This window comes from Lepisosteus platostomus, chromosome 3 (genome assembly GCF_059453375.1).
Source record: "Lepisosteus platostomus isolate fLepPlt1 chromosome 3, fLepPlt1.hap1, whole genome shotgun sequence".
NCBI classification, from domain to species: Eukaryota; Metazoa; Chordata; class Actinopteri; order Semionotiformes; family Lepisosteidae; genus Lepisosteus; species Lepisosteus platostomus.
In genome coordinates this window covers 77,949,716-77,976,064 of record NC_142613.1, presented here as the reverse complement: position 1 = coordinate 77,976,064, position 26,349 = coordinate 77,949,716, and the positions used below count along the sequence as shown (strand labels likewise).

At 37.9% G+C, this 26,349-nt stretch overlaps 2 protein-coding genes across 4 annotated transcripts in view; both read left to right on the top strand.

The window, feature by feature from the left end:
* Positions 1–20,351, top strand: part of pex7 (peroxisomal biogenesis factor 7) — a 28,702-nt gene extending 8,351 nt beyond the window's left edge. The window contains exons 6-11 of one of the 3 annotated variants that reach the window (XM_088626932.1): positions 3,727–3,833; positions 4,821–4,934; positions 5,950–6,005; positions 7,997–8,043; positions 11,091–11,190; positions 19,521–20,351. In XM_088626932.1, the coding sequence (XP_088483058.1) occupies positions 3,727–3,833; positions 4,821–4,934; positions 5,950–6,005; positions 7,997–8,043; positions 11,091–11,164 (398 nt within the window). In that variant the 3' untranslated portion in view covers positions 11,165–11,190; positions 19,521–20,351. The remainder of the gene's footprint in view (positions 1–3,726; positions 3,834–4,820; positions 4,935–5,949; positions 6,006–7,996; positions 8,044–11,090; positions 11,191–19,520) is intronic. The other 2 variants (XM_088626931.1, XM_088626933.1) reach the window with 2 other exon arrangements.
* A 1,516-nt stretch (positions 20,352–21,867) lies between these two features.
* Positions 21,868–25,549, top strand: slc35d3 (solute carrier family 35 member D3). Its single transcript, XM_088626930.1, has 2 exons — positions 21,868–23,839; positions 24,474–25,549. The coding sequence occupies exons 1-2, from the start codon at positions 23,404–23,406 to the stop codon at positions 25,289–25,291; spliced, it is 1,254 nt and encodes a 417-aa protein (XP_088483056.1). The 5' UTR covers positions 21,868–23,403; the 3' UTR covers positions 25,292–25,549.
* Positions 25,550–26,349: the final 800 nt, after the last annotated feature.

Below are 26,349 nucleotides of genomic sequence, written 5' to 3'. Positions count from 1 at the left end.
AATTAAACTGTAGTAGTTTAATTTTTGTTACGATTAATGTGAGGACTTAGTAGTGAAGTAACCAATCTAAAAGTATTGCAAGTACAATTCACTGTTGCTTAAAAGAAAAAGGAAGAAATCAATGCTTCATGAACTGAGCTTTATTTTTTTATCTTTTTAACTGCAGCAGAAGCTCTAGCACAAAAGTGCGTACGACAGTGTCAGATTGTTTACCTTTAATATCACATCACGTTTCTGCTACGTGCTTAGCTGTCACAGTCCACATCCCTGACAAAGTGCAATGCTTGGCTCCATTATTGTAAGCTTGCTGTTTGATAAACTCTTTGTTTCTTTGTGCACACAGCAGTTGTAGTGGCTGAGTACTTTCGTTACAGAACTTAAGGGGATGGTAGGCAGTTTCCCAGCTGGTAGTGTCCATGTTGATCTCTAATCAAAAAGGTACAGCCTCAAGCTTCTAATTTAGTAAACATTAAGTAACAACGCTTAACAGAGTGATGTCAACAGCTGTTTGTCATTCCAGATAAAATGCAGGGTTACTAGTTCAGGATGTGACGCTGTAGCCTAGAGGCTGATAAATATCAGTTTTCTAAAGAAAACATAATGGGGTGGAAAATGTGATTAAAGAAGTAACATAAATAATAATGATGTTTTTGGCAGAAAAGGTATTTTGAAACTTATAAAGGACCCCTGACTACTAGATAGCAAACTGAAAAGCTGAAAATTGGGTATGCTTGTGTGGTCACAATGAAATATTTATGTGTTAATCAACAAGGAGGACAATGTTAAATTGGTTGAAGAGTTGCTATGATATCACAGTGTAATAAAACCAATGAGAGGTCTAGAAATCTGCAAAAACGTGTTTAAATGTTAACCAAAACAAATTCTGGAATTATTGCAAGAATGGCTATAAAGTTTTTGAACAAATATGATCATGAAAATACAGTGCCTTGCAGAAGTATTCACTTTTACCTTGTTTTCATCCTTTGCTTTAAAACTTGCATAAAATGAATTAAGACCTGTTTTTCACCATAGATATATTGTCCGGATTGGGTGGTTTCTATCAATGTCACATGCTGGGTGTTTGATTCATGCATTTATGACGTCAAGCGCAACCTAATTCTCTTCTTGGGAAGTTGCAATATGTTCAGATCTTTGCAACTAGACTTATCTAAATCTCAGACTTGTGGTGACTGTGTTTTCTCTATCACTGCTCGGACCTCGGTTTTACGTCTCATCCGAAGGACGGCACCTGTTTACAGTATAGTGTCCCCGTCACTATACTGGGGTATTAGGACCCACGTGGACCGCAGGGTGAGCACCCCCTGCTGGCCTCACTAACACCTCTTCCAGCAGTAACCTTAGATTTTCCCAGGAGGTCTCCCATCCAGGTACTGACCAGGCTCACACCTGCTTAGCTTCAGTGGGTTGCCAGTTGTGAGTTGCAGGGTGATATGGCAGGTTTGCAAGGGTAACATAACCTTTTTGGACACTACTATACAGTGTCCTCCATTTATACTCCCAATGAAACTAGAATATCAGATAAAATAACTGCTTACAATTATTCTTTGTAGCATAGCACGAAGAAAGGTTATATTAGTCATAAACAATTGACACCTTATTTGATTTTTGTATTATTAATAGTCCAGAACACATAAGGCTCAGATTTATTCACAGGCTGTAGTACAGTATATGCCATACGTTTTAGATTTCTAAACAAGACGTTATCTAAGATGTAACTCAAATAACTACTTTAATTATTTGTGGTCCTTTTTCATCTGAGATATGAATAATTATGAAGGATATTGTATCTGGATATATATATATGTATTATGTTATAGAGGTTTAGATTAAGCTTCTCTCCTGCAGTGTCTTGACTTTCAGAAACATTATGCATTTGACTTAACTGTACTCATTTGATTTTTTTAGATTTATTGCAGTCTTGTCATAACAACAATTACATGTTTATGAATCTTTATATGTTCTATTTACATTTAACATATAATATGTGCTATGTATATTCAGTAACAATTAGCAATTCATTTATCCACTTGTAGGAAAGCTGTATTTAGACAAATACGGTTGAAGGTAAAGGATTATCAGGGGTCTGCAGAATCGTTAGTCTGCATAATCATTATGATACTTTATTTGCCATGAAGAAATTAACTTTAAATTATACAGACAATATAAGCCTCTCACTAATTGTTTTGAACATGCTGTATGTTTTTAAATTGGTTCTTGTTTTGGTTCATGATCCCCTATCATAGCAAATCTGTTTGATTGCTGACTAGCTTAGAGTCATCCTTTAGTTTAAGTGTCCTGTAAGGCTCCGTTTGAATAAGAAATCAATATTATCACAAAGAAAAGTTTAAGTTAACCCTCAAGCAACTCACAAATCACAGGTTTATATGTATGTAGTTAAGCCATATTTAAGCTGTTCTATAAAAAGAATATTGACATCAATAATGTTTGAAGCTTGTGAACAGTTTTAGTGAACTCTTCATTATATATTTTGAATCTACATTGTCTGTTGTGTTTTTTTAGCTGACTTGCACATGATGTTTTTCTAATCACTATTATTTAAGATGAGGTTGGGACACTTATTTTTTCAGATGAAAAACACTTTATTGATGCATGTGTGTGCCCTATTTAAGTTTATAAATTAGCATTTTGAAAAATTGTGAATGCAGCAAGAACTGTTAGCTTATGATGAGGCTGCATTAGTTTTGCTTCTATTTCTTTAGTAAAAATAGCAGACGAACAGACTGCCCTTTGTTTAAGACTGTCAAAGGGCTTGTTTTTATTTTTTGTGACGTCACATTTTACTCAGGCTAAGCCAGTGCAATGTGAGAAAACTGAGCAGAAACTAATGGTCTTTGCATTTGTTGCCAATTTAACATTGATGACTTGTTTGAGAGAGGACTTGGACTGCATGTTTGCATTACCTTGATTAAATGTGTAAATAAACATTTATATAAAAAATAAACTTTCATCATATTTCCACAATAGATTTATTACCCCCACTATAATTATGAAAATTACAATTTCTTACCAGGATACCCGTGTTTAATAGAAGCTGGCCTTTTCTTAAACAAAGCAATTTATATCTACCAAATCATTATTTCTTGAGATGCAATGTTGTATGAAGTAGAAAAAAAACACAATAAGGGATCGGTGTATATGCAATAATAAATGAACCCCTAGTTCACATACCACAATTAAGGGGATAAATTGAACCTAATGGTTGAATAATTGAGTAACAGGTAAACAATAACCAAGACAGTGCTGTCTGTCTAAATAGTGGCCATAACTTAGTGAATTTTCTGACTTCCTATGACCGCTTGTCCTGCGAAGATCTTCCTCCTTAAGAGCAACCCAGAAAGCCATCCAGAAGGTCATGAAGAGCCTCTCTCATTGAGGCTAGTGGTGTTGATCTTGCCTCCGCCATCAGGAAAAGACTAAACAAGAATGGTTCTCGTAGGAGGACAGCCAGGGCGAAGCCACGGCTCTTTAAAGAGAACATGATCTTCTGTCTCAGGTTATCCCAAGAGGCCCTGGACGATCCACAGGAGTTAGAAGTCGAACTTTCTGGCCACTGTGAGACATGTTGCAGAACGTTTAAAAAATAATCCAAATAAATATCCTTTGCTGTCTCTTTAACAGGAGCATAAAGATACCAGATACCAAAACTTAAAGAAGCCAGCTCTCAGGATGTTTTTGTTTCTCCAGGTGACAGTACTTTAAGAATATGGGACCTGAAAACAGGAGGGTCAAGACTGGTGATCCCCGCCCATCAGGCTGAGATACTGAGCTGTGACTGGTGCAAATATGACCAGGTAACACAGAGGTTTATGTACTTACACTATATTGAACCTACATCTTTTAATTATAGGTCTCAGTATTACACTGCTGTAATGCTTGGACGTCTAAGAAAATAAAATTGAGCATGTGTGACATACAAGTAGAATCTTTTATTAATCTTAATGATATAAAAAATAAAAGTTTTGCAAAAAAGGAAGCACAGGGCAGCACAGTGGATAGCTTCAGGGTGCTGGGTTCTTTTCTGGCTGTGTCTGTGGACAGTTTGCATGTTCTCCCGGTTTTCTCCCTACACGTCCTCCTACAGCCCAAAGATATGTCCCTGTGCCGGCCAAGCTTGTCCCTGGTTTACAGTCGTCCTCTCAGTGTTTCATGAAAATGGACAGATGGGTGACAAGGTTTCTATAAACTGCTGAATTTAAGAAACTCTGTATCTGTCCTTTGGTTTCCAGATTATTAGTCTTTATGAAGACATCGCTTGGCTAAGCGCTGCAGTTCTCTTTCCCTAGTAATGACAGAAAATGACAAGGAAATAGAAAGTCATTAAGGCCGTTTCAATGCTTAGTCATTTGTTTTTTTTAATAAGCGAAAATCACTCATGCAGCTGAAAATTAAAAGGCAATTCAAAAAAATCTCAATCTACTGTAGAAAATCCCATTTCCCCAATACGGCATTTATTTCACCAAAAAAACAACAGACAACAAATCATTTTGAACCTAGAATTAAATTTGTGGATTTCAGATATGCTTTTGCTATAATATCCAGTGATATGTTTGTGCTGCATTTAAAAATAGGTGAAAGTGAAAATTTGGGTAGAAGGCTATTATGTTTGATCACGGATCGTTTTCTGGTTACTTTTCTGTTTGTGTCCCACGAAAGATCTCAACTTGGAACTGTCGGTCCCTTTGACTCCCTTTTTTGCATGCTGGCCCCATAGCAAGAAAACCTGTCACTAAAGTTCCTCAGTTATAACCTGAACAGAGATGATTGCTTTTGCGTTTCAGAACCTGATTGTCACCGGCGCAGTTGACTGCAGTCTGCGGGTCTGGGACTTGCGTAATGCGCGACAGCCACTGTCTGAGCTGACAGGTCATACTTATGCTGTAAGAAGAGTGAAGGTGGGTAACACTCTGTTTTGTTTCTCTGCGGAGATGTGGCATGTTTTTAAAAACACACATCTGTGCTTTAAGGTGCTTATACACCAGGAACATTGGTTCAGTTTAAAACGTTGCGTTTGAGTTAAAATTCTGCACACTATGGCTATTTCAAGATGTAAGTTGTCCACTTGCTCAATGATGCAGTTCAGTTACAATGTATATCTGGTACGCATTGTATAAATGCTCCAATTTTCAGATGTTAAAAGATACTTTAAATGATACTTCTCCAGATATACCTGCTATTACTTATGGCAGGTGTCTTACTTCATACGTTAGACATCACTGCTCACTTTATTAATCCAACAGAACAAGTTGCACGCTGGTTGTTATTTAAGAAATAAAAATGTTACCCAAGCTCAAAACAGGAAATAAAACCTCCAATATATTGACTTACATTTAAATTATGCTTGACCAAAGGTTTTAGCTGGTGACAGTTTAGCAGACAATCTTTAATTGTATGTTTCTTTGTGTGTTGCACTTCAGTATATTTTCAGCATGTTTTTACCTGCTGACAGATATGGACTTTTAAAAGGATTGGTTTAGTTCAGCTAAGCAAAAAGAGAACAGTAGCTTGTTGGCTGAAATGCCAACCAATTATACAGACTGAAGAAACAAATATCACCACATTTTTTAAAATAACCTGTACTGTATAAAAAATGTTATTTCCCAAAACAAACATTACTTTCATTTTATTTAAAACACAAAAACTGAATACGAGACTGCAACCTGTTTTATCTCAAGATCTGTTACCTTACATGTCTATACATTGCTTTGTTAGTTTTTAATTATTTATTTTTGTTATTTTTGTGTTAGACTTTATCTAAATCACTTATCAAATGCATAAAGATATTTAAAATATGTACAAATATGTATGTAATATAAGTACCCCCCGTTCTCTGATTTTATGATTTCTGAAATTAATGTGAAGAAATAAGCTTTTAATGTCTGTGTGACAAGAAATTTTCTCTACTTTCAGTTCTCCCCATTTCAACTCACCATGCTGGCATCCTGTTCATATGACTTCACTGTGAGGTAACTTCTGTCCTCAAAAATAGTGTAATCAGATAGACTGTTTCTTTCTGTGGCACTGTTAAACACTGAGTCTTATTGTGTGAAACTCATTCATTGCCAGTGTGGTCAGAAGAAAATATTAAAACATTATTAAATATCTTAAGACAAGACAATATCTTAACTAAATTAAATATCTCAAGACAAGTCCTGTCTTTTGTGGAATAATGTACATTGATTTAATGATATGTTTTAAATTTGAGATGGAAATTATTCTTCAACCTTCGGCAGACCACAGTGAACAGATTTGGGATTTGACTTGTGAAGGTGTTATGGAAAAACTCTGTAGTTATAAACTGATTTTGGTGTAAAAATGACTAAGGAGAATACTGCTATTGCGTTTTCACAAAGAAATGTCTGCCATTTATCAAATTAACTGACTCGTAAAAATTCCACTTTCCTTTCATACCAGACCTTTTCTGAAACTCCTTCATATCTGTGAAGTTATTGGTCCTTGTATTCTCGTTAACATTCTGAAAAAACTTAAAGGTCATGCTCAACCGTATAAAGAAACCTGGCATACTGGAATGTCCTCAGACATTCAGGTTAAAGAGTAAATGTCTTTAGTCATATGTTTGCAACTGGGGTTAACAAACCAAAAAAGACATTGTCTACACAGAAAATATATTTGCATCCTTTTCAGAAGGTGCAGTATAGCTTCAGCCATGCCAGATGTTATAAATAAGGGTCTTTTAAGGTTTGGGGTGGCACAGTGGTGCAGAGGTTGGCATTGCTGCCTTACAACCCTGTGGCCCCAGGTTCAGTCCCAGGGGGCTCCCCGCGTTCGCCTGAGTTTCCTCTGGGGGCTCTGGTTTCCTCCCACAGCGCAGTTGGTACTGTAGGTTAATTGTGGTCTGAGAATATGCACCCTGGTATGAGTGTGAGTGTGTCTGTGTGTGCCCTGCACCCTGTCCAGGGTGTATCGTGCCTTGCACGCGTTGCTTGCTGGGATAGGCTCAGGTCCTCGCGCGTCCCTGACTTGGAAGAAGCATTTAGAAAATGGACGAGTGGAAGATTTCTTCTCAGACTGTAAAACTATTACTCTTGTTGTCCGTGAAGATGTATTCACTTATTTAAGGAACAAGTAAAGGTTTATTCCATGCTGTAAAGCAAGGTTCGGGGTCACCTGCAGATGGCTCCATAGGCGAAACGTTGTGTTTCTTTTCTTCTCTTTTCAGCATGGAATAAACCTCTACGTGTTCCTTTGCAGCCTGCACATGCTGACGCAGCTCTCTGCTTGAACTACTTCACTTATTTAAGCCTTGCCATTTCTGCCCCTGATTAGTTCTCCTGAGGTCATGACAAGTAATGAACACAAAGTGAAGATATTTTAACAACTAGCATTGCACATCATGGGGTGGAGCCTGACAGGCACACACTTGCTAACCTTGTCATTTTGCTAACCAGGATTTTGAACAGGAGCAAGATGAACCAATGCATCTTGTTCTATTCAACATCAAATAGAATAAGAGACATTGGCACCACTGTACAAAGAAGATGTAATTCTTAATTTACTTTTTGATGTTCGTTTCAATTGCTATTTCCTCATTCTTAATTCAATGTTTTGATTTATTTGTGTGGCTGTTTCCTTTCCCTGGTAATGATGGCTGCTAGCAACCAAACACGCAAGATGGACTGCATGGCGCCTTCTTATATGTTTTCTTTCTTAAGGTCTTATGTCATCACCAAGGCAAAAGGGAAACCACAAATCACAGAAATGGAAAGCAGTCGGGCTGGTGGATATTGTACTCATGCCAGATTATTTTATTGATCATGGCTATGGCTTTTCCTTGGACACTTGAAAAGATTACTGAAGGAGCTCTTTCATTAGAACATGATTCATTGTTCTCTGTGGAGAGATTATTCAAACTCTTTTTTAATTTTTTCCCTTCTTTTTTTTTCCAAGTGGCTCAGGACCAGCCTAATTGCTTTCTTTAATTTAATCCCCATTATAGTGTCAGGACCTGTGAGCTCAAACAAAATGCTGAAAAACCTTTCAAAGGTAAAATGCTTCACTCTGTAGGCTTTTATATTCCTTAAAGGAAAGTATGGAGTGAATAGAGCTGTGACAGAAATGGTGATAGAAATAAGTCATGAGAGGAGGGTGAATGGTTTTGTTACTTCAGCATTAAAAATAATGCTGAAATTGTGTTTAGTCTCAGTGAACTAGATGTGTTGTATTAATATGAAAATTAGTTTGTTCATTCTGGAAAAAAATCCTTTTTTGGGGGTTGAAAAGCATACTGAGATGGAATTCAAAAGCAAGCATGAGTAAGCAAAAATTCCAAGCATAATTGCTCTGTGTTACCTCAGGCTGCATGGCCTAGTAACATTTATGATATTTATGACTTTCACATGCTGTTGTTCGACACAGCTTTCTTATAATAATAATATATAATAAACTTTATTTTATATAGCGTCTTTAAAGGTGGCTTCTCAAAACGTTTTACAGAATGACAACAATAAATAAAAAGAATACACAAGATAAAACATAATTACAATATACAGAGGAGACCGTGGATGGTGGTACTAAGAAAAGCAGAGGGGTGAAGAATGGAACCAGTTAAGTAAAGGCTTTTCTAAAGAAGAAGGTTTTGAGTCTGGATTTGAAGGAGTTTAGAGAAGATGACTCTGATATCCTTGGGCAGAGAGTTCCAGAGCTTGGGGGCATAACAGGAGAAGGCCCTGTCACCCATACAATGTAGATGGGCTTGGAGGACAGTTAGGTGGGGAGTGGGACGATAATAGTTCGGACAGGTACTGAGGTGCCAAGCCATGCAGAGAGATGGAATTTGACAGGAAGCCAGTGCAAGGACTCCAGGATAGGAGTAATGTGATCACTTGCACTAGACCTGGTCAGGATTCTGGCTGCTGAATTTTAGACATACTGTAGTTTGTGATATTATGGGCATTTTAATGTGATATTATGGGCATTCTCTTTAATCTGAACTGCTCAGTGTCTTAATCTGTGGTGTAAAAGATTCCATCATAGATACCTGGGAGGGCACAGCATCACTGCCTGTCTCGCATCGAGCCTGTAGGCATGAAGCTGAGCCACAAGCTGCTCACAAGTAACAGGAGCTGTGCCGCTCAGCTCATGAAAGATTAAAATACAATGAGCAAACAACATTGTTTTTAGTCATCCTTTGATTGATTTGTTCGTTCTTCATTTGGAGATATTATTTATACACTTATTTTCTTTTTTATGCATACATTTTGTTTTTATTTGTGGTACATAAGCACATGATGTTTAAACATGTATGTACTGTAAAAAAAGAAACAGCTGAAGTCTAGGTCAAATTTAATGTTGGGTGCATGTTAAGTGCTGGTGAAGAGACTGTAATATGAAAATGATGATGGTTTGATTGTTCAGACTGCCATAATGGGTGGGAAATATTTTGCTGCATTTGTAGCAGTGTTACAATTTTTCTTACTCTCCTGTTGCTCATACACTGGCGTGTTTAAAATCAAGATGCTGTGTGAATTTATATTTAAATGCTCCATATGTTAACACATTGTTATTTTAGTAGCGTGTAACAAAAAAAAATAAACACACATCTATAATATTTAGGCTGAAAGCCTTTTAATAAACTGTTCACGCTTTCTGTCCAAATGACTGATGAAATAGCCTAACTATACCAGCCTTTGGATAAGTATGCCATTGACTTTTATGCCTACAGCAAGCTGTTTTGTATTTTTAGTTTATTTTGAGAGATCTTCATTCAACATGTTGTGAACAGGCAATATATTTTTAAAAAGCACCTGTTGGGGCCCTGCTTTGAAACTCCATCGGTGCATCATTTAACCGTGTTAAGCTTTCATGTTTACTTAAGATTACCGGTCAGTCTCCTGTGTTAGCAGCAATAAAGGGAATGGGTAGTAATGTAGGTTGCTATGGTGCTGTTAAATAGCCACTGCCTTGTTAATTTACAGTAGGAAGGCAGAGTGAAGCAAGTGAGGAAGGTAAATGAAACGTGTTAGCTCATATTATTTACTGCCTAATTAGAAGAGGATATTGCTTCACTTCATTTTCCCTACAAACTGTTCCTTCAGCGATTGTTGCATTTTTTCCCTTTGTACAAAGTTCAATAGATCATTATATTTTCATGTCCTCTGGAAATATTGTTAATTTTACTCACCTCTGACTCAATCAACTATCTGATTCAACCTGCAATTTAAAGCAAGTTGTAGGTTGTAGGTTTTAATAACTGCACCCCTCAGTATCTTGAAATAACATTGTATTTATAATAGAAGATTTAGGTGGTGTCTCTAAACACAAGTCTAGTCATTTTGGATGCTGTACTGTATGTATAGTAACATTTCGGCATCCAATACCAATCAAATGTTTCATCATGTCACATAATGTTTAATCGAATGTTTTTTTTTATAGTTTCTACTGTAATCAAAATCTGTGAGCAATTTGCTCAGAAAAAGTTCTTCTCTAGCTGTTCCTTCCCAGTGAAGACAGAAATCTGAAAGGAACGTAGTGCAGACCGATAAACAAAAGACTAATGTGAATCTTTTAAAGGGAAGGATCTGGTTATTGAGCTACTGTGCATGTAGCAATAAAGGTTCATTCAATACGCATGCTAAATGCTAAATCAGATGCACACATCTTATGCCTCCTTTTATTTTTATATTAAAATCTTTTTTAAACTGATATAAATTAAATCTCATCATGTAGATGTATTATCTATTAACAATATTACTATATTTTTTATTTACAATATATAATAATGTGGTATTTTCTTTTGATATTTATTGTTTATATCGACTGATTTCTTACAATGATAAGACTCTGCATCTGAAGGCCTCCTACTGCAACCATAAATAACGCACTTTAGCTGTATAAACATGTTGGTATTAATGCATTCCTAATGCATTGATATCAACTGGGGTATTTTCAGGGAAGCGATTTAATTACATTTGCAAAGTGGATCAGTTTGTTCCTGTGGGCTTTGGCTGCGTCAGATCTTTTCGTGGGTGTCTTTGAAAAGAAAAACGGCCTTTCAATTAGGGGAATTGCTTTTCCTTGGTTTGCATCCACAGGTTCTGGGACTTTTCCAAGACAGAGTCTCTTCTGGAGACGGTGGAACATCACACTGAGTTTGTATGCGGGCTAGATTTCAACTTGCACATCCCCAATCAGGTATTGATCTAAGTTTGACTTTACAAAAAATGTCAACTCAGTTTGACTTGTGTCCCTCAAAGTGATGGATTTCTGCCTTGTGCATCTGGTATTGGAAGATAGTAGCTTAGTAATGCACTTTATTATACTTTCAATATCAGTATTAACACTTTGATATAAATAATGGTTACCATATAAAATAAGAACAAAAGAAAATATGAACTACATAAACCAGTAGTAGAAATAAGTCAGGGTTTCAGTTTCAACAACATGCTCAGGTAACTTTGTATAAAACCATGATTCCTGTTCTCAGTCTTAAAGGTGTTTTGCTGCAGTTTAAACTTACTTCCTCCAGTCTGAGATTCCCTGTTGATTCAGAGGAAGTCCGTAGAGGAGTCTGAATAGTTGAATGGGGTCCCCTTGTACTCTTCTCTGTCCAAGATTGGAAGGTTTAGGTCTTTTAGCTTTTCAGTTTAGGACATTCTTTTAAGGCCATAAATGCACCTGGGCCAACTGCAGGACATCAGTATCTTTTTGTGTAATGTGGAGACCAAGATTGTACACAAAAGTCTAATAAGGGTCTTACAAGAGCACTGCATCTTTTATTGCTTTTGAAGATATAAATATGTCAACATATACACTCCAGACTTGTTCACAGGTAGCTTCTTCAAGCTCAGCGTTTTTGCACATCATATATTTAGATGTATATTCTACCTGTCTGCACTGTAATGTAACACTTAATTTTTTCATATTAAATGTAGAAACTTACCTGTCATCTGTAAGCTGTTTGCCTGGTGTTGGATTTTGTCAAAGTCTTTTTACAGTGCTAATTCCTCTCTTTTAGAATCATGCGTGAACTCGATTCTTTTATTCACAATAACAGAATATAAATTGTAATATAAACCATTGATAAAAATGAGTAAGAGCAGTGTTCCTAATACAGATCCTTGTAGTGCATCACTAATTCTATCACCTCAGTTTTACTATTCACCCCCTCATGTCTCTATTAATAATTTAGCTTTTGCTTTAAACCGCTTTCAGATGCAATGATAAATACCTGTTAATCAGACAGATGCAAATAATGTTTAATTAGAGTAATTAGAATGAGTATTTTGAGTAACCCTAGATTCAAAGTTGCAGCTACATTATAAGAAGTGTGTGAAGTCAACTCTCCACAATTGATGCAAATTGAATACATGAGCAAGAGGTAATGGACTTTGGATTTTATATGTCTGGAAATCAGTCCTTGGCTCCATGAATGTACATTTAAGATTTTCTGCTATCCAACAATGAAAAATTAAGAATCCACGATCCATATGTTATGGTGTTGAGGAACCAAACCCAACATGCAGGTTGTTTGGAATTAGGGAGAGCAGCACCAGCACAAGAGGCAGGCTTCTTATCATCTGATTTATAGTTAGCAACAAACAGGACCAGGATGGTTTGAATCAAGTAATAAAAGCAACATTATTAAGGTGAAATAGGAAAAAAATGAAAAGGTCAAAATCCGCCCTCTGCCAGCTGCATAACTCCTCAACCTTCAGTATCTCCCCTGGCTTTTGAAGTTCCATCAGCAAATCTGCTGTTCAGAGTGTGCTGCTGTAATAAAATATTGACACAATTAGTCTGTGAATTTCACCTCCCATTCAAAACATCAGAATCTTTTCATTTTGTAAGGAATGCTGCATAAACGCATTGTTATTTACGTAGCGTGTAACAAAAATAATTAAACACATCAGTAATTGTAATATTATAAACACATTACCATTAGGAACACTTAGGTCTGATTTGTCCTAAAGAAAAAAAAAAAACGTTTTAGGCATACAGTCTAAAATTTCCCATTGGCCCTTACCAATCATGGCCTCCTAATAATCCCCATCTCTGAATTGTATTCATTACTCTGCTCTCCTCCCCACTGAGAGCTGGTGTGTGGTGAGAATACTGGTCCACTCTGGCTGCCGTCGCATCATCCAGGTGGGGCTGCACACTGGGGGTGTTGGAGGGGACTCCCCATTACCTGTAAAGCGCTTTGAGTGGAGTGTCCAGAAAAGCGCTATATAAGTGTAAGCAATTATTAATTATTATTATTATTATTATTACTACAGTATTTCTGTTGATGGAAAATGACAAAGACACATTTTAGCTAAGAGGCTTTGAGTCATTCATTCGCAGTTTAACAGCTGTCTATAATAAACACTTATCATCAGTGTGATCTTATGAACTAAGAGGTCACTCACAATATCTTGCAAAAAACAAAAACCCGTACTGAGAATTTAGTTTTGTGATGGTTATTTTTTTTTGGTTCATATCATTCATTTGATATGAACAGCACCCAAGTAAAACAAATATAACAATGCTGTTCTGAGAGATGAAAACACAATAATTTTTTGTATTTGAAGGCTGGTTTTCTCACAAAACAATAAATGGGCAATATATGTCATTTCAATGATTTCCATCAAGTCTCTGGTGTCTCATGAAAGGATCCACAGGCCTGAGGAAATAGTCTGTGGTGATGAATTGAAGACAGCAACTGCAGCTAAGTGAATTAAATCAGTTGACGTCTCAGTGCAGTAGCTATAATGAATTAATGGAGTGAGTGGTGTGGTATTGCGAAATTTACTGCAGAGTTGAACAGCAATACTCTGCTTATCCACCTTGGTGTTAAATATTCTCTCAAGCTTTTCTGCCTTCCAGTCCAGTTAAATGTGGTATTCTATACATAACAAAATGTTAAATCTTAAGTGTTTAAAATTAGCAATGGAAAAGATGTTCAAAAGAAGCTCTACAGAAAGATATACTGATTATACTGTATGGTACTGTTACAGACTGCAGTGATGGATGTGGGATTTGTCAGTTAGAGAGACAGTTAAATTAAAGGTTAAAGTAAGGTACACACACAAATTTTCCTGGCAGGCGATAATGAATTAATAATAAATAATGAATTATTCCACTAATTTGGAAATCTCAAACATAGCCAAGTGGCTTCATTGTTCCTTGCACAGTGTAGTTGCATAGTAAATGAACATCAAACAACTTAGAGGACACAAACAAACATTATTTATAAAACCCTTTTGGACAAAACACAAAGTTATTATCATTCATAATTACAATAAGCTTGAGTACTTAGTTCAAATTAGTTTATTAAAGAACCATGACATATCCACCCCACCCTCGATAAACAAGTCCCGGTACCAAACAGCTCTACTCAGGTGGACAAAACTGCTGTCTAAACAGATGCTAAATCAAGGGGACCTTTCTGTCTATACTGTTTCATATAAAGGTGGACAAAACTGCTGTCTAAACAGATGCTAAATCAAGGGGACCTTTCTGTCTATACTGTTTCATATAAATGCATAAAAGTAGAAGAAATAAGCTTATTTGCCTGGTAGATATCTGAAGATGGAAAGACATATTGCCAAAAATAAAAGAAAACAACTTCTAAAGGCAGATTGATTCTTTTTAGAGAATGGATTAATTAGATTTGTTTAGGAGATTCGTTCATGTTGATCATTTGATTCACCAGCTCACTTGAATGAAACAGCATCACTAAATCAAACACAAGCCAGCAGCCATATCACCCTGCAACTCACAACTGGCAACCCACTGAAGCTCAGCAGGTGTGAGCCTGGTCAGTACCTGGATGGGAGACCTTCTGGGAAAAACTAAGGTTGCTGCTGGAAGAGGTGTTAGTGAGGCCAGCAGGGAGTGCTCACCCTGTGGTCCATGTGGGTCCTAATGCCCCAGTATATTGACGGGGACACTATACTGTAAACAGGCGCCGTCCTTCGGATGAGAAGTAAAACCGAGGTCCTGACTCTCTGTGGTCATTAAAAATCCCAGGGCGTTTCTAGAAAAGAGTAGGGGTGTAACCCGGGCGTCCTGGCCAAATTTCCCATTGACCCTTACCCTTACTTAATAATCCCCCTCTATGAATTGACTACATTACTCTGCTCTCCACTCCTGAGTGGAGTGTCCAGAAAAGCGCTATATAAGTGTAAGCAATTAATTATTATAAGTCAGGGAAAAACACTGAATCGATTCTGAGTCATTGACATAAAGTCATTGACTTGTTAACATTAACTGAAAGGAGTTTGATTCTCTGAATGACATAGCACCACTAAATATCATAATTTATTAATAATAATAATTAATTGCTTACACTTATATAGCGCTTTTCTGGACACTCCACTCACAGCGCTTTACAGGTAATGGGGATCCCCTCCACCCCCACCAGTGTCCAGCCCCGCCTGGATGATGCGACGGTAGCCATAGTGCGGCAGAACGCTCACCACACAGCTATCAGTGGGGAGGAGAGCAGAGTAATGAAGCCAATTCATATTAATAACCGAAACAAGCTTTAGTTATTGCTGAAGACAAATGGAAATAAGGTATAATGTGAAATTGATATTCTTCATAGTTTTCCTTCTTCCACGTGGAAAGATATGCAAGTCGAGAAACGTGATTTTATTTTTGTGAAAATCCTAGAGGAACTATCATATAGAGATAGTTTAGTTGAGAGCTTAGCCTGTTTGATGCATACAGTAGTAATTTGCAGGGTAAAGCAATATTTTAATAAGGGATATACCTTCAAAGTACACTTCTTTAGTTATATTGAATTATCACAAACACGTTATAGAAATACATTCGGTAATAAAGCAACAGTATGACATCGGATTTTGATTTTTCTATAAGCAATGATCACATTAAATGATTAATTTAAGAACGTATAGAAAATAAAACTAACATGGCAATTTGTATTTCTGAGTATGCTAAATTAATCACCTAAATCTTTAACATTCTAATTGTAATGGAAGATGACTAAAACAACACATTTTGTTATTTACCTTATATGGGATGTGTTTACATTCATAGCTAATGACCATGTGTAGATTATTGAAATTTTAAAATGAAACACAGGCAAAATGATTTACACCTCTTGTAGTAGATGTTTGAAATTAATGTTTTTACAGGATCATATAATTCTGTAATTTTTGCAGGGTCAAAACTGATAGAGCAGGCTGAAATAACAAAACATTCTTCACATCCTGTATAACTTAGTCCACATACAAGCAGTTTGACAATTTATGCCTGCCTTTTACAAGGTTTACTGTATCACATTTCTCTGGAGTTCCCCAAGTTCCTCTCTTTGTTCTCTGAGCTCTGATGTCAGAAATGAATCATGTCCTGGGCTGATTCTCCAGCCCTGATGCTTAATCTCCAGTGAATCAAATGAACCAACCATCCAGGGGGAATAAATGTATTCACTTGATTCATTTGAAATGATGCCTTCAAAACGAACTTATCGTCCATAAACTGTACAGCTCTAGTCAGTGTATCGCCTTCAGAAAGAGTTCAATCCAAACTATTTGGCTGATTAAGTAAGGATTCCATTGTGAAGTTGACCAAACAATAAATAATAATGAACTTACATTCGCACTAAGAACTCGTCTCTTTCCAACACAAAGTGCACTAATGTCAGGAGATAGCTACCGCCACTTCCAACTGATTATTGACTATTGATGGTAATTGTATATTATTGCTGCCTTGCTATAGATCCTTTTGTAAATACTGTAAACCGAGAAAGTTTATTGAGTGGAACATTTGCACTTGATATGTTTGCTCAGCTGGACATCAAAAACACACGTCAGTTATTAGTTTCATGGCTCTATCCGCACGCTTAGCCAGTACAGCAAATATCAGCGTGCAGTCTATTGTAGTCTTATTTCCAAACGAGGTTAGACAAACGCGCAGTGCTGGTCAGTGGCTTATCTGATCTCCACTTCTTCCTGTCCCTCTCTATGTCATCCTGTCCCTCTGTCATGTTGCAGAAGCACCTTGGCCAGCAGAGTAAGCTATGAGGCGCCATTTGTTCATATTCTTCACGTTACATACACTACTGTACGTGCTGAAATGTACAGAGCTTGCACACACTACCGAAATCTTGCTTCATTCACAGCGTGCTGAAATCACGCTTCATGCATTAACTTTATAGATATCTCCCTCACAGCACAGTGCCTATACTGTAGACATGTGGGATTTGTAGAATTGTGAAACAAAGTTAATATAATCAAAGCTTCCCAGGCATCATGATGAAAACGAAGGTAGTTTACTGAATTGCGTTGCACTTACCATGTAGCATACAAAAATGGAAAGAAACATAAGAGGATATCATGGGTGAGGATATAATGTGTTGAACATTTCTATTGAGATCTTGCACAATACCGAGCCCTGTGATGGACAGGGTCCTCTCCAGGGTGTATCCTGCCCTCTGTTTGACGGACCCCTCCACCCCGAATCGGAAGAAATGGTTAGAAAATGGATGGATTTGCCAAACAGACCAGACGGGCTCAATGGTCTCCTCTCGTCTGTGGCTTTCATTGTGTTCTTATCTTGTCATTAGTAGCGGGGAAATGGAACGCATCACAGTATGACTTTGTTTTAAGATAAGCTTAGCCCTATACAATTTCTTGCATTAGGATTTTGTCTTTTAACAGACCCCAGCTTGCTCTCCATGAGACACACAGGGAGAGAGAAGCTGGGGGTCAGAGCGCAGGGTCAGCCATTTATACGGCGCCCCTGGAGCAGCTGGGATTAAGGGCCTTACTCAGAGGCCCAATGGAATAGGATTCCTCTGCTGGCCGCAGGATTTGAACCGGCAACCTCCCAGCCACAGGCGCAGATCCTGAGCCACAGTGCCATTGCTCCGCCCCTTGTCTCCACAGTTGTGTAGCAAGCTGCTGGCTTTGTTATGACTAACGCTGTCTTTCTACAGGACTGTATCAGTCAGTGCGATAGAGACACAATGATTAATTTATGGAGCCCTTTGTAAAGTTTTCTACAGAAATATGAAAACATGACTGCTTTCCTCTGTCGTATGTCATAAAGGTTCCCCAGCCCTACAAAAACATGCTAGTATTACAAAAGGACAGGTGAAGAACAACTTCTGTTCTCTGTTAAGTCCCAGTAAGACTGTTGTTTTTCAGACGTTTCATGTATGAAAAAAAACAATGTTTATATGTATTGTGTTTGTTGAGTAACCAAAGCAAGTGTTACGCATTTGCTGTGTAGAGATGAGAAAGAGACTACACTCCAAGATTGCGTCTTGTGAAAAGGTAACTTCTGAGAGTGTTAGAGTTTTTTGTTTCACTGTCAACTATTTCCGCCAGGAAGGAGACTGAAATCCTTAAATGTTAAAATAGGTTTTGTTTGGAGTATTTTAATAATAGACGTGGCCAGTGATGTCTATGTGTGTGTAGGGAGGAAGGAGATGTACCTCAGCATGTTTATATGAATGTAATTCGGCCATGGGAAGGAAAAGGTAAGAAACCAGCCTACTGATGGAGATCATTCCCTGGACATCTGAATTCACCGACAGACATCTTCACTCATGCTGATAGCAGCGAGATGATCATTTATTACTCGTGCAGGGAATTATCTTACAGTATCTTTTGTTGTTCTTGCATGAATTAAAAATTAGCTTTTTAAAACTGTCCATTTATACAGATTGTTAATTACTTTATCCATAATTGTAGCATATGTCCAATATATCACACAGAGAGCACTACAATAATATAACACAATGTGAGGAATATTACTTAATAGACAGGCACCATTATATAAGACAAACATTTATTCAACTACTACAGAAACAAAAAACAAAATGCAATAACTTAATATAGGTGTGAGTTTTAGAGCACTTTATATTCAGCATTAGACTCTCAAAACTGGCCACCCCAGGGCACTCAAAACTCAGGTCCCTAATCCTTTATTTCACTAGATACAACAGTTAAGAACAGGTTCTCATGAGCAATGACTGTCTGGCCATGAGGCTTCAGCTAATGATGCACAAAGGACAAAAGGCAAGGCAGTGTTAACAAGTACAGGTGTCAAACACAAAAGCTTTAATCACCCATCTGAAAAAATCTTCAGATAACCTTGATATATCCACTTCACTCTGTAGAATGATCCAGTCACAAGCAAGGGAAAACTGAAATGCCTTGAGCCCAAAGTCAGCAGTTGCTCTGGGGAGGTTCAATTTGATTAAGGAACTAATTATTTTCAGTCAAAATAGTCTGATTTTATCACATGCTTTACTTTTTGCATGTAACGCAGGCAGTTCTATTCCAAGTGCATTTGCCACACATTTTAAATATTATTTCTGTCAGTACATTTTTAAGGAGGCTTCCTTAGCATTTTCAGCACTACAGTTTTATTTGCATAAGGCAGGAAGAAAAATGAACAGCATTAAGATAAAGCATTCCTGCCTCACACACTCACCGGCAGTAATTACTTTTGGTTGTTTTAATACTATATGGTAATGCACTACTGATTTTAATATGATTGTCTTACAGGTCGTAGACTGTGCCTGGGATGAAACCATAAAAATATACACACCTCCTTGTCTCTCTAACCTTCATCAAAATGGATCTTAGGAGAAAAACAATCATCTTTCGTCCAGGAGGTGAAAAAGTCTACAGCACTGACTGCACTTGATTTATTATTTGTGTTCTTTTATCAAAGCTCCACATCAGTCTTTATTATCGCACCGTGAAATGCCTCGTGTGGATGAGCACCGGAAAGCAGATGGGGCTTGAAATGCAGAAGAATATCTCTGTTTTGTGATGTGCATGAAGTTTGTAACTGTTACAGTAGAGATGTGATCAAGTGGACAATGTTCTCCTGTTTCTAAACTGAAATTATGAATGTTGACAGCAGTGTATGCTTGATTAACTACGCAGGACAAAGAGGTTAAAAGGTGGCTGTACAATATACTGTAAGATGCCATTTATCATAGGAGAATGCTGGAAGAAACGCCCCTGGTTTTATATCTTGTACAGGAAGAAGATGAATGACAGCAAATGTGATATAAATTAAAAGAGTGGAGGATTATCCACCACTTTATCATGTGTTTTTTCTCTAGAAGGCATGGGGATGAATCAAGCTGACTTCCCATGTGGCATTAGTTCTGAATGTGCTGTATAACTTCAGGTTCCCTGCACATTAAAAACAACATAGTCTGACACAGATGATTTAGACATGAGTGGCAGCAGCCAGCTTGTGCCATTCCTAACTACAGAAAATATCCATCCTGGAGTTCTGTTGCAGTTCATGTGTGCGCCACATTAAAATAACGCAGTGTAAGTCCATTTGACAATTTATTAAAAAGTACATTTTCTGCACTACACTGTGTTCCCATTGCGTAATTTCTGTATTTCTATTTAAAATACATTTGAAGTGTGGTAGTTGTAGTGTGGCAGTAATTCAAAAGGTTTTGGCCAAGGAGTGTTAACCACTATTTCCCGTTTTGCTCTTATGAACTTTATAGTGGACCTCTTCAGAATTAACGGTGTAGCACAAAGACACCAGTGGAAACTATGTGGAAATGCATTTTTAACTGAGAACAGGAGGCACTTCCTTACACAGAGTGTTGCTGGAGCATGGAACATGTCTACCCAGTTGTGCCGTTGAAGTCAATACCCTGGCTTATCTAAAGAAACTAAAACAACCGGATGAGATTGTCTTATTGATTACTAACCCGAAAAAGCTAGATAGCCTTTTCTCACTTGTACCCATTCTCATGTTCTTCTTAAGTTATAAAAATAAAAGATTCATTGTTTCTTCTGCTCCTCTACAATTAACAGGAAGAATGTTACATTGCAAAAGAACTGTAACATACAGTACAGATCCTATTTTACTGAGTTTAACTTCCTATACGAGCCACTTCTCACTGTTTGTCATTTTGCAGTATGTGCACGGACGTTATTACAATAGAGTGAACTAAAAGCAATATTTTAAAGTAATGTAAAAGTACAAATAATATTTTAAAACTTCTAAATGTTAATATAAGTAGTTCAGGTGGGGAGCTGCGTCAGCATGCATAGGGTGCAAAGGAACAGATAAAGGTTTATTCCATGCTGAAAGGAGAAGAAAAGAAACAACGTTTTGGCTGTGGAGCCTTCTTCGGGTGTGAAAAAGAGAGGAAAGTACTCTCTTTCTGCGGTTCAGAATCCGGTCCATGACCTTAACCTGTTCCATAACTAATATACTGTATGTCTACATCCTTAAAATAGATTGATTTCATTATGCAGTATGTTGACAGGTGTATATTAGTGCTATACTTCAATATTATTAATATAATATACAGTATATATATATTTATGGATAACAGAAACAGTATCGTGAAAGGAAATGAATAGAATGTTTATCACATCTTTCTACTCATAATTTTGATATCATATTCAAAATTTAGTGAAATGTCTGAAGGAGGTGAAGAGAGAAGGAAATTACCTTTGTTGTGTATCACATTTTAAGTAAAGTTTTTTTTCCAGAATACTCTATTTAATCAAGTAGGAAAATATTTGAAGCAAAATATTCATATTAGCAAAGGCAGATTTTTTTTACTAGGCTTATTCCATTAGTTTTTTGGCTTTAACAAACTATAGGGTTCATATTTCAAAATGTTAACAAAGTCACACCTCTGCGAACTGTCCTTAATAAAAGCTTTACTTCACAAAATGTAGAAGAAACCTTATGCTACACTATTTCTAGAACCACTATATGAGGGAAACAGAATTCTGAAATGTTATCTGAAATACTCTGTGTTGTCAGACACAGGATTTGGCACCCTGTATTTAAATCCGGTTATGCATTTATTGTCATGAATATTGTTTCTTAAACTGTGGTTGTCAGCAGAACCTTTCTTTAATCAAAATCCAACTTACACAGGCAACTGGTGCAGCAGCTTACAGCTGTACCTGTCATGGAGCTACAGTCAAATGTGAGGGTACTCTCTGTCTTAAATGAGATACTGTACTTCCCAAGAACATCTTAATGATTAGATTGAATAAGTATTCCCTGACTTTAAAAGGTATGCTCAAAATATTTGTTCCACTTAATAATTAAATGAAAACATTTGTTTCAAAGGCAGGGTGATGGTAATACTGCAGGCGTTTCATCATCCATAGGTTCTTATCATTTTATACTGTAACATTTTTTGTTCTATTTATTTTTTAATTACAGTGTAAATCTACTCATTGCTAACTGGACTCTGACGAACCGACTCTAGGTAGCAAGTTTTCGATTAATAAGTTCTCATTCAGACATTCATAAGTTCCTTCGACATGCACTAGGTGTAAGTGCAGGTACAGTGTATACAAAAAAGATCACATCCATTGTTTGAATTACTGTTCCCTATACTGGTACACGAATATTAGATGTAACTTTGTAGCATTTGTAATATGTAACTTTATTTTGCAGCTCCGGTGGTTAGACTGGTTTGTTTAGATAATTTGGAAAAATATCACTTGATAATGCACTTCCGAAAGCTGAATCTAAACATAAATTAATAAAACAATTGCTTCCTTAGCATTACATTAAGAAATTTGAGAACCCATATTCAATCTCGTTTGTTTAAATTGCACCCTGATTTTTTTATGGTCTTTTTAGTCTTTTTCCGGTGGCTGTCTTCTGATCCACTTGGCGTTGAACGCGGTTTCCCATGTCTGTATTCTGAAATTGAAAGGTTGAGTGTGGAGGATTGAAACAGAAAAAGAGCCTAGATCTTAATACGCCTGACCACCCTTCAGGTTTTAATTTGTGCTACAATACATCAATCTCCTACTGCAGAATGTGTCACCCTGAGTTCATTATGTAAATAAGAACAACTAAAGTCCATTAAAGAAATTAAAAGGCTAGGAGACCTAAACTATTTTAATTGCAAGACCATCAGTGCCGTCGGGGCTGTTGGAAAACATAACCACATAACATAATCACATAACCACGAAAAGCCCAACTCGAACGCTCTCGATACGTGCTGCGCGTAATTGAGGGAAAAGGACGGATGTGAGAACGCATGAGGAATACTCCGCAAATCCCACCTCCTCTCAGAACAGTGGTGTACGCGATGCCAAGACCGGGGAGAGAGAGACCGAAATAGCCGCTCTCACGTAATTAAATAAATTGAAAGTGCGGATTCACCTCCGAAACCAAATGCGTCAGCAGCTCCAAGCTTCTTTTTTTTGTGTTCCTTTGGACCTCTCCACTGTTGCAGTGGACACATCTGAAAAATAAATGTCCCGTTGGTCAGTTCATTCCTGTCCGCCTTTCACAAACTGGCCGTTTTAGTCATCCACTTGCAGGATACATTTTAACAACTTGGGAGGCTGAAGTGTCAATATACTCCGTGATCCTTCGTTCTCTTAATTGGAGATTTGGGAAAGAACTCACAAAGGAAACATGGAAGTTTGCAGAGGGCGTTTACTGGGAATTTCGGTGGCTGTTGCGCACGGATTTTTCTCGGGATCTTTGAATATTTTATTAAAATTTCTGATTACAACTTACAACTTCCAGTACCTCACTTTAATCCAGTTTCTGACGAGCAGCACTGCAGCACTAACCTTAGAGGGTCTCAGGAGGCTGGGAAAAGTAGATGTACCCCCGTACAGCCTGCAGTTAGCCAAAGTTTTTGCCGGTGTAACAGTTTTATCTACGCTGCAGTCCACATTGACCCTGTGGTCGCTTAAGGGGCTTAGTCTTCCCATGTATGTGGTTTTTAAACGATGTCTTCCTCTGGTCACGCTGACTATCGGTGTCTGCGTCCTGAAGAATGGAGTCCCATCTATTGGAGTAATAACTGCAGTGGTCATCACCACCGGGGGAGCTGCATTAGCAGGTCATGTTAATTCTCACCGTATTTTCGCGTTACCTTTGTAGAAAAGAACTGTAATCTGTTTTTCATTTGTATAAATATCCGTCTTGTCAAATCAGAGTTCGTTACTGACGATAACGAGAAGTTCTTAATGTTTTCTATATTGCTTTTGATGGAAGATACTGTATGTATTTGAACTGGCATTTTTGTTTTTTACCGACTTCTCTTAATACATTTTAAAACGCAGCTCAGTGACAGAAACTACAGTATGTATACATTCGAGTCATATTGGCTGTCCAGCCTATCGAACTATTTTCTGTTGATGTTAACAGTAGATTTGTTGAAGCTTGCATAAAAATTGGATTGGTTTGTTTGCACTTGAATATTATATGATCATCATAGGTTGTTTTCTGCATGGTTGAGACTTCTTATCATCCCCATACTACTGTACTTCCCCTATTGTTCAGTCGTGACCTATAAAAACCTTACAATTGTCATACTAAGATGGAAAAAAAAGGAACATAACTGTATTGTATATAATGCAGTGAGGATACTTTTTTCTTATATGCAGTGTATACTGTATATACCTTCAGAATGACTGCCATACACCAGATATATACCCCTTTATATCATATTTTAAAAGCTGTTGTTTTTACAGGCGCTGGAGATCTGACGGGAGACCCGTTTGGATACGTGACTGGGGTGCTGGCCGTCATTATCCATGCGTCATACCTTGTGATCATTCAGAAGACAGGCACAGACAACGACTACGGGCCGCTGACAGCCCAGTACGCTATCGCTGTGACTGCCTCCCCACTGCTGCTGATCTGCTCCTTTGCCAGTCTGGACTCCATTAATGCCTGGTCCTACCCAGGATGGACGAGCCCTTTCATCACCTGCACCTTTGTAGCCTGCATCCTCATAGGCTGCGCTATGAACTTCACCACCCTGCACTGCACCTATATCAACTCTGCCGTCACCACCAGCTTTGTGGGGGTGGTGAAGAGCGTCGCCACGATCACGGTGGGAATGCTGGCCTTCAGCGACGTGGAGCCCACCAAGCTGTTCATTGCAGGCGTGGTGGTCAACACCGTGGGCTCCATCACGTACTGCATTGTGAAATATTTTGAAACCAAAAAGAAGAGCAAATACGAAAACCTGGAGGAGGCGGCCAGGGACGAGACGCCGGTGGGTGAGCCACACCGGGAAGAAGGAACACGGCCAGATGGGGACCCGGAGGCAGTACCGAATGGAGCCGCGGCAGGACCCGTGGAGCTAAACAATCCAGGGGAGCCGAGTGGTGGGGACGGGACTGTGGAGTCTTACGCACTGCAAACAAAAGCCAACCCGGACGAGCCGGAGGGCCAGAGCCCGTCACCGAGCGACAGTTATGTAGGGGTGTGGAGATCCATCCGGAACATTAGGTTTCTGAAGAAAGACACGTTGATTGAAAACGAAGAGCTGCAAAGCCCTTAACGCGGAATCTGGCTGTTTGTGAAAAGAGCGCATGTTGTCGTCCAGAGTGACTGCTCTTGAATACTGTACTAAAAGTTTTTATCCCGCTTACAGGTGGTCCACGGGAACAGTGCCGTCTTATTTTCGTTTTTGAATCGTATCAAAAGTGAATTCGTTTTGTTCCTTGTGGACCGGTTGAAAATGTGACGGTTTTCCCTGTCATTACAGAATATCGTCCTGTCTGGGTCAAGCAATAAAGGAAATCGATTGCTATAATAATGTTGTTCTGTCAAGCAAACACTTTACACACTGCATTTCATAGGAAATTATTTGTCTCGAAGGGGGGATTCACAAGATACCTGTATTTGTTATTGAGTGGATTTAAAAATACAGAAGGTTTTTCACAGAAGTTACAGACATGAGGTACTGTATCTGTCTCAACAACATGAGACATTGCTAACATCAAACCCAGACGTAAGAGTTAGTTTTGCTTTTAAAGCCTTTGCATTGCATTTTACAATGGCCCAATTAATGATACATTTTAATTTTATAGCACTTTTCACCACAAAGGATGAAGGTGCCCAGGTCCCACTGGGTCACATGTGGAAGCCATTCAGTACCAGCAGCCCCACTGTACAGCACCCAGAGGAGCAAAGTCCCTTCAAGACTTTCTTCGTTGTTTTATTTCACACATAATATTTGTCTTTCAGTGAATTCTAACATTATACTGTACCTCCAGGGAATTGATTTTTAAACAGGTCCTGCTTTCTAAAGGTATTTTCTGGAGTTATGCAAGTTCGGTTCTTCCTGAGATTTCATCAAGCTGATTTCCTTAAACTGCAGCTTTCTTAGAATACCTGTTCCCTCAAACTTCTGTACCCTTTGTTTTCGGTCACACAAATGTACTCTTTTGCTCCAGGCACTATAGGACAAGCAACTATGGTGTGTCGCAGGTAATAGCAACTGACAATATTCTGCTGTTTTAACATTTTATCGGTTATTTTGACGCACACTTATTTAAAATCCTTTCAAAATACAGGGGTCCTCTGTAAAATACATTTCTTAGCTTGTGTGATTTT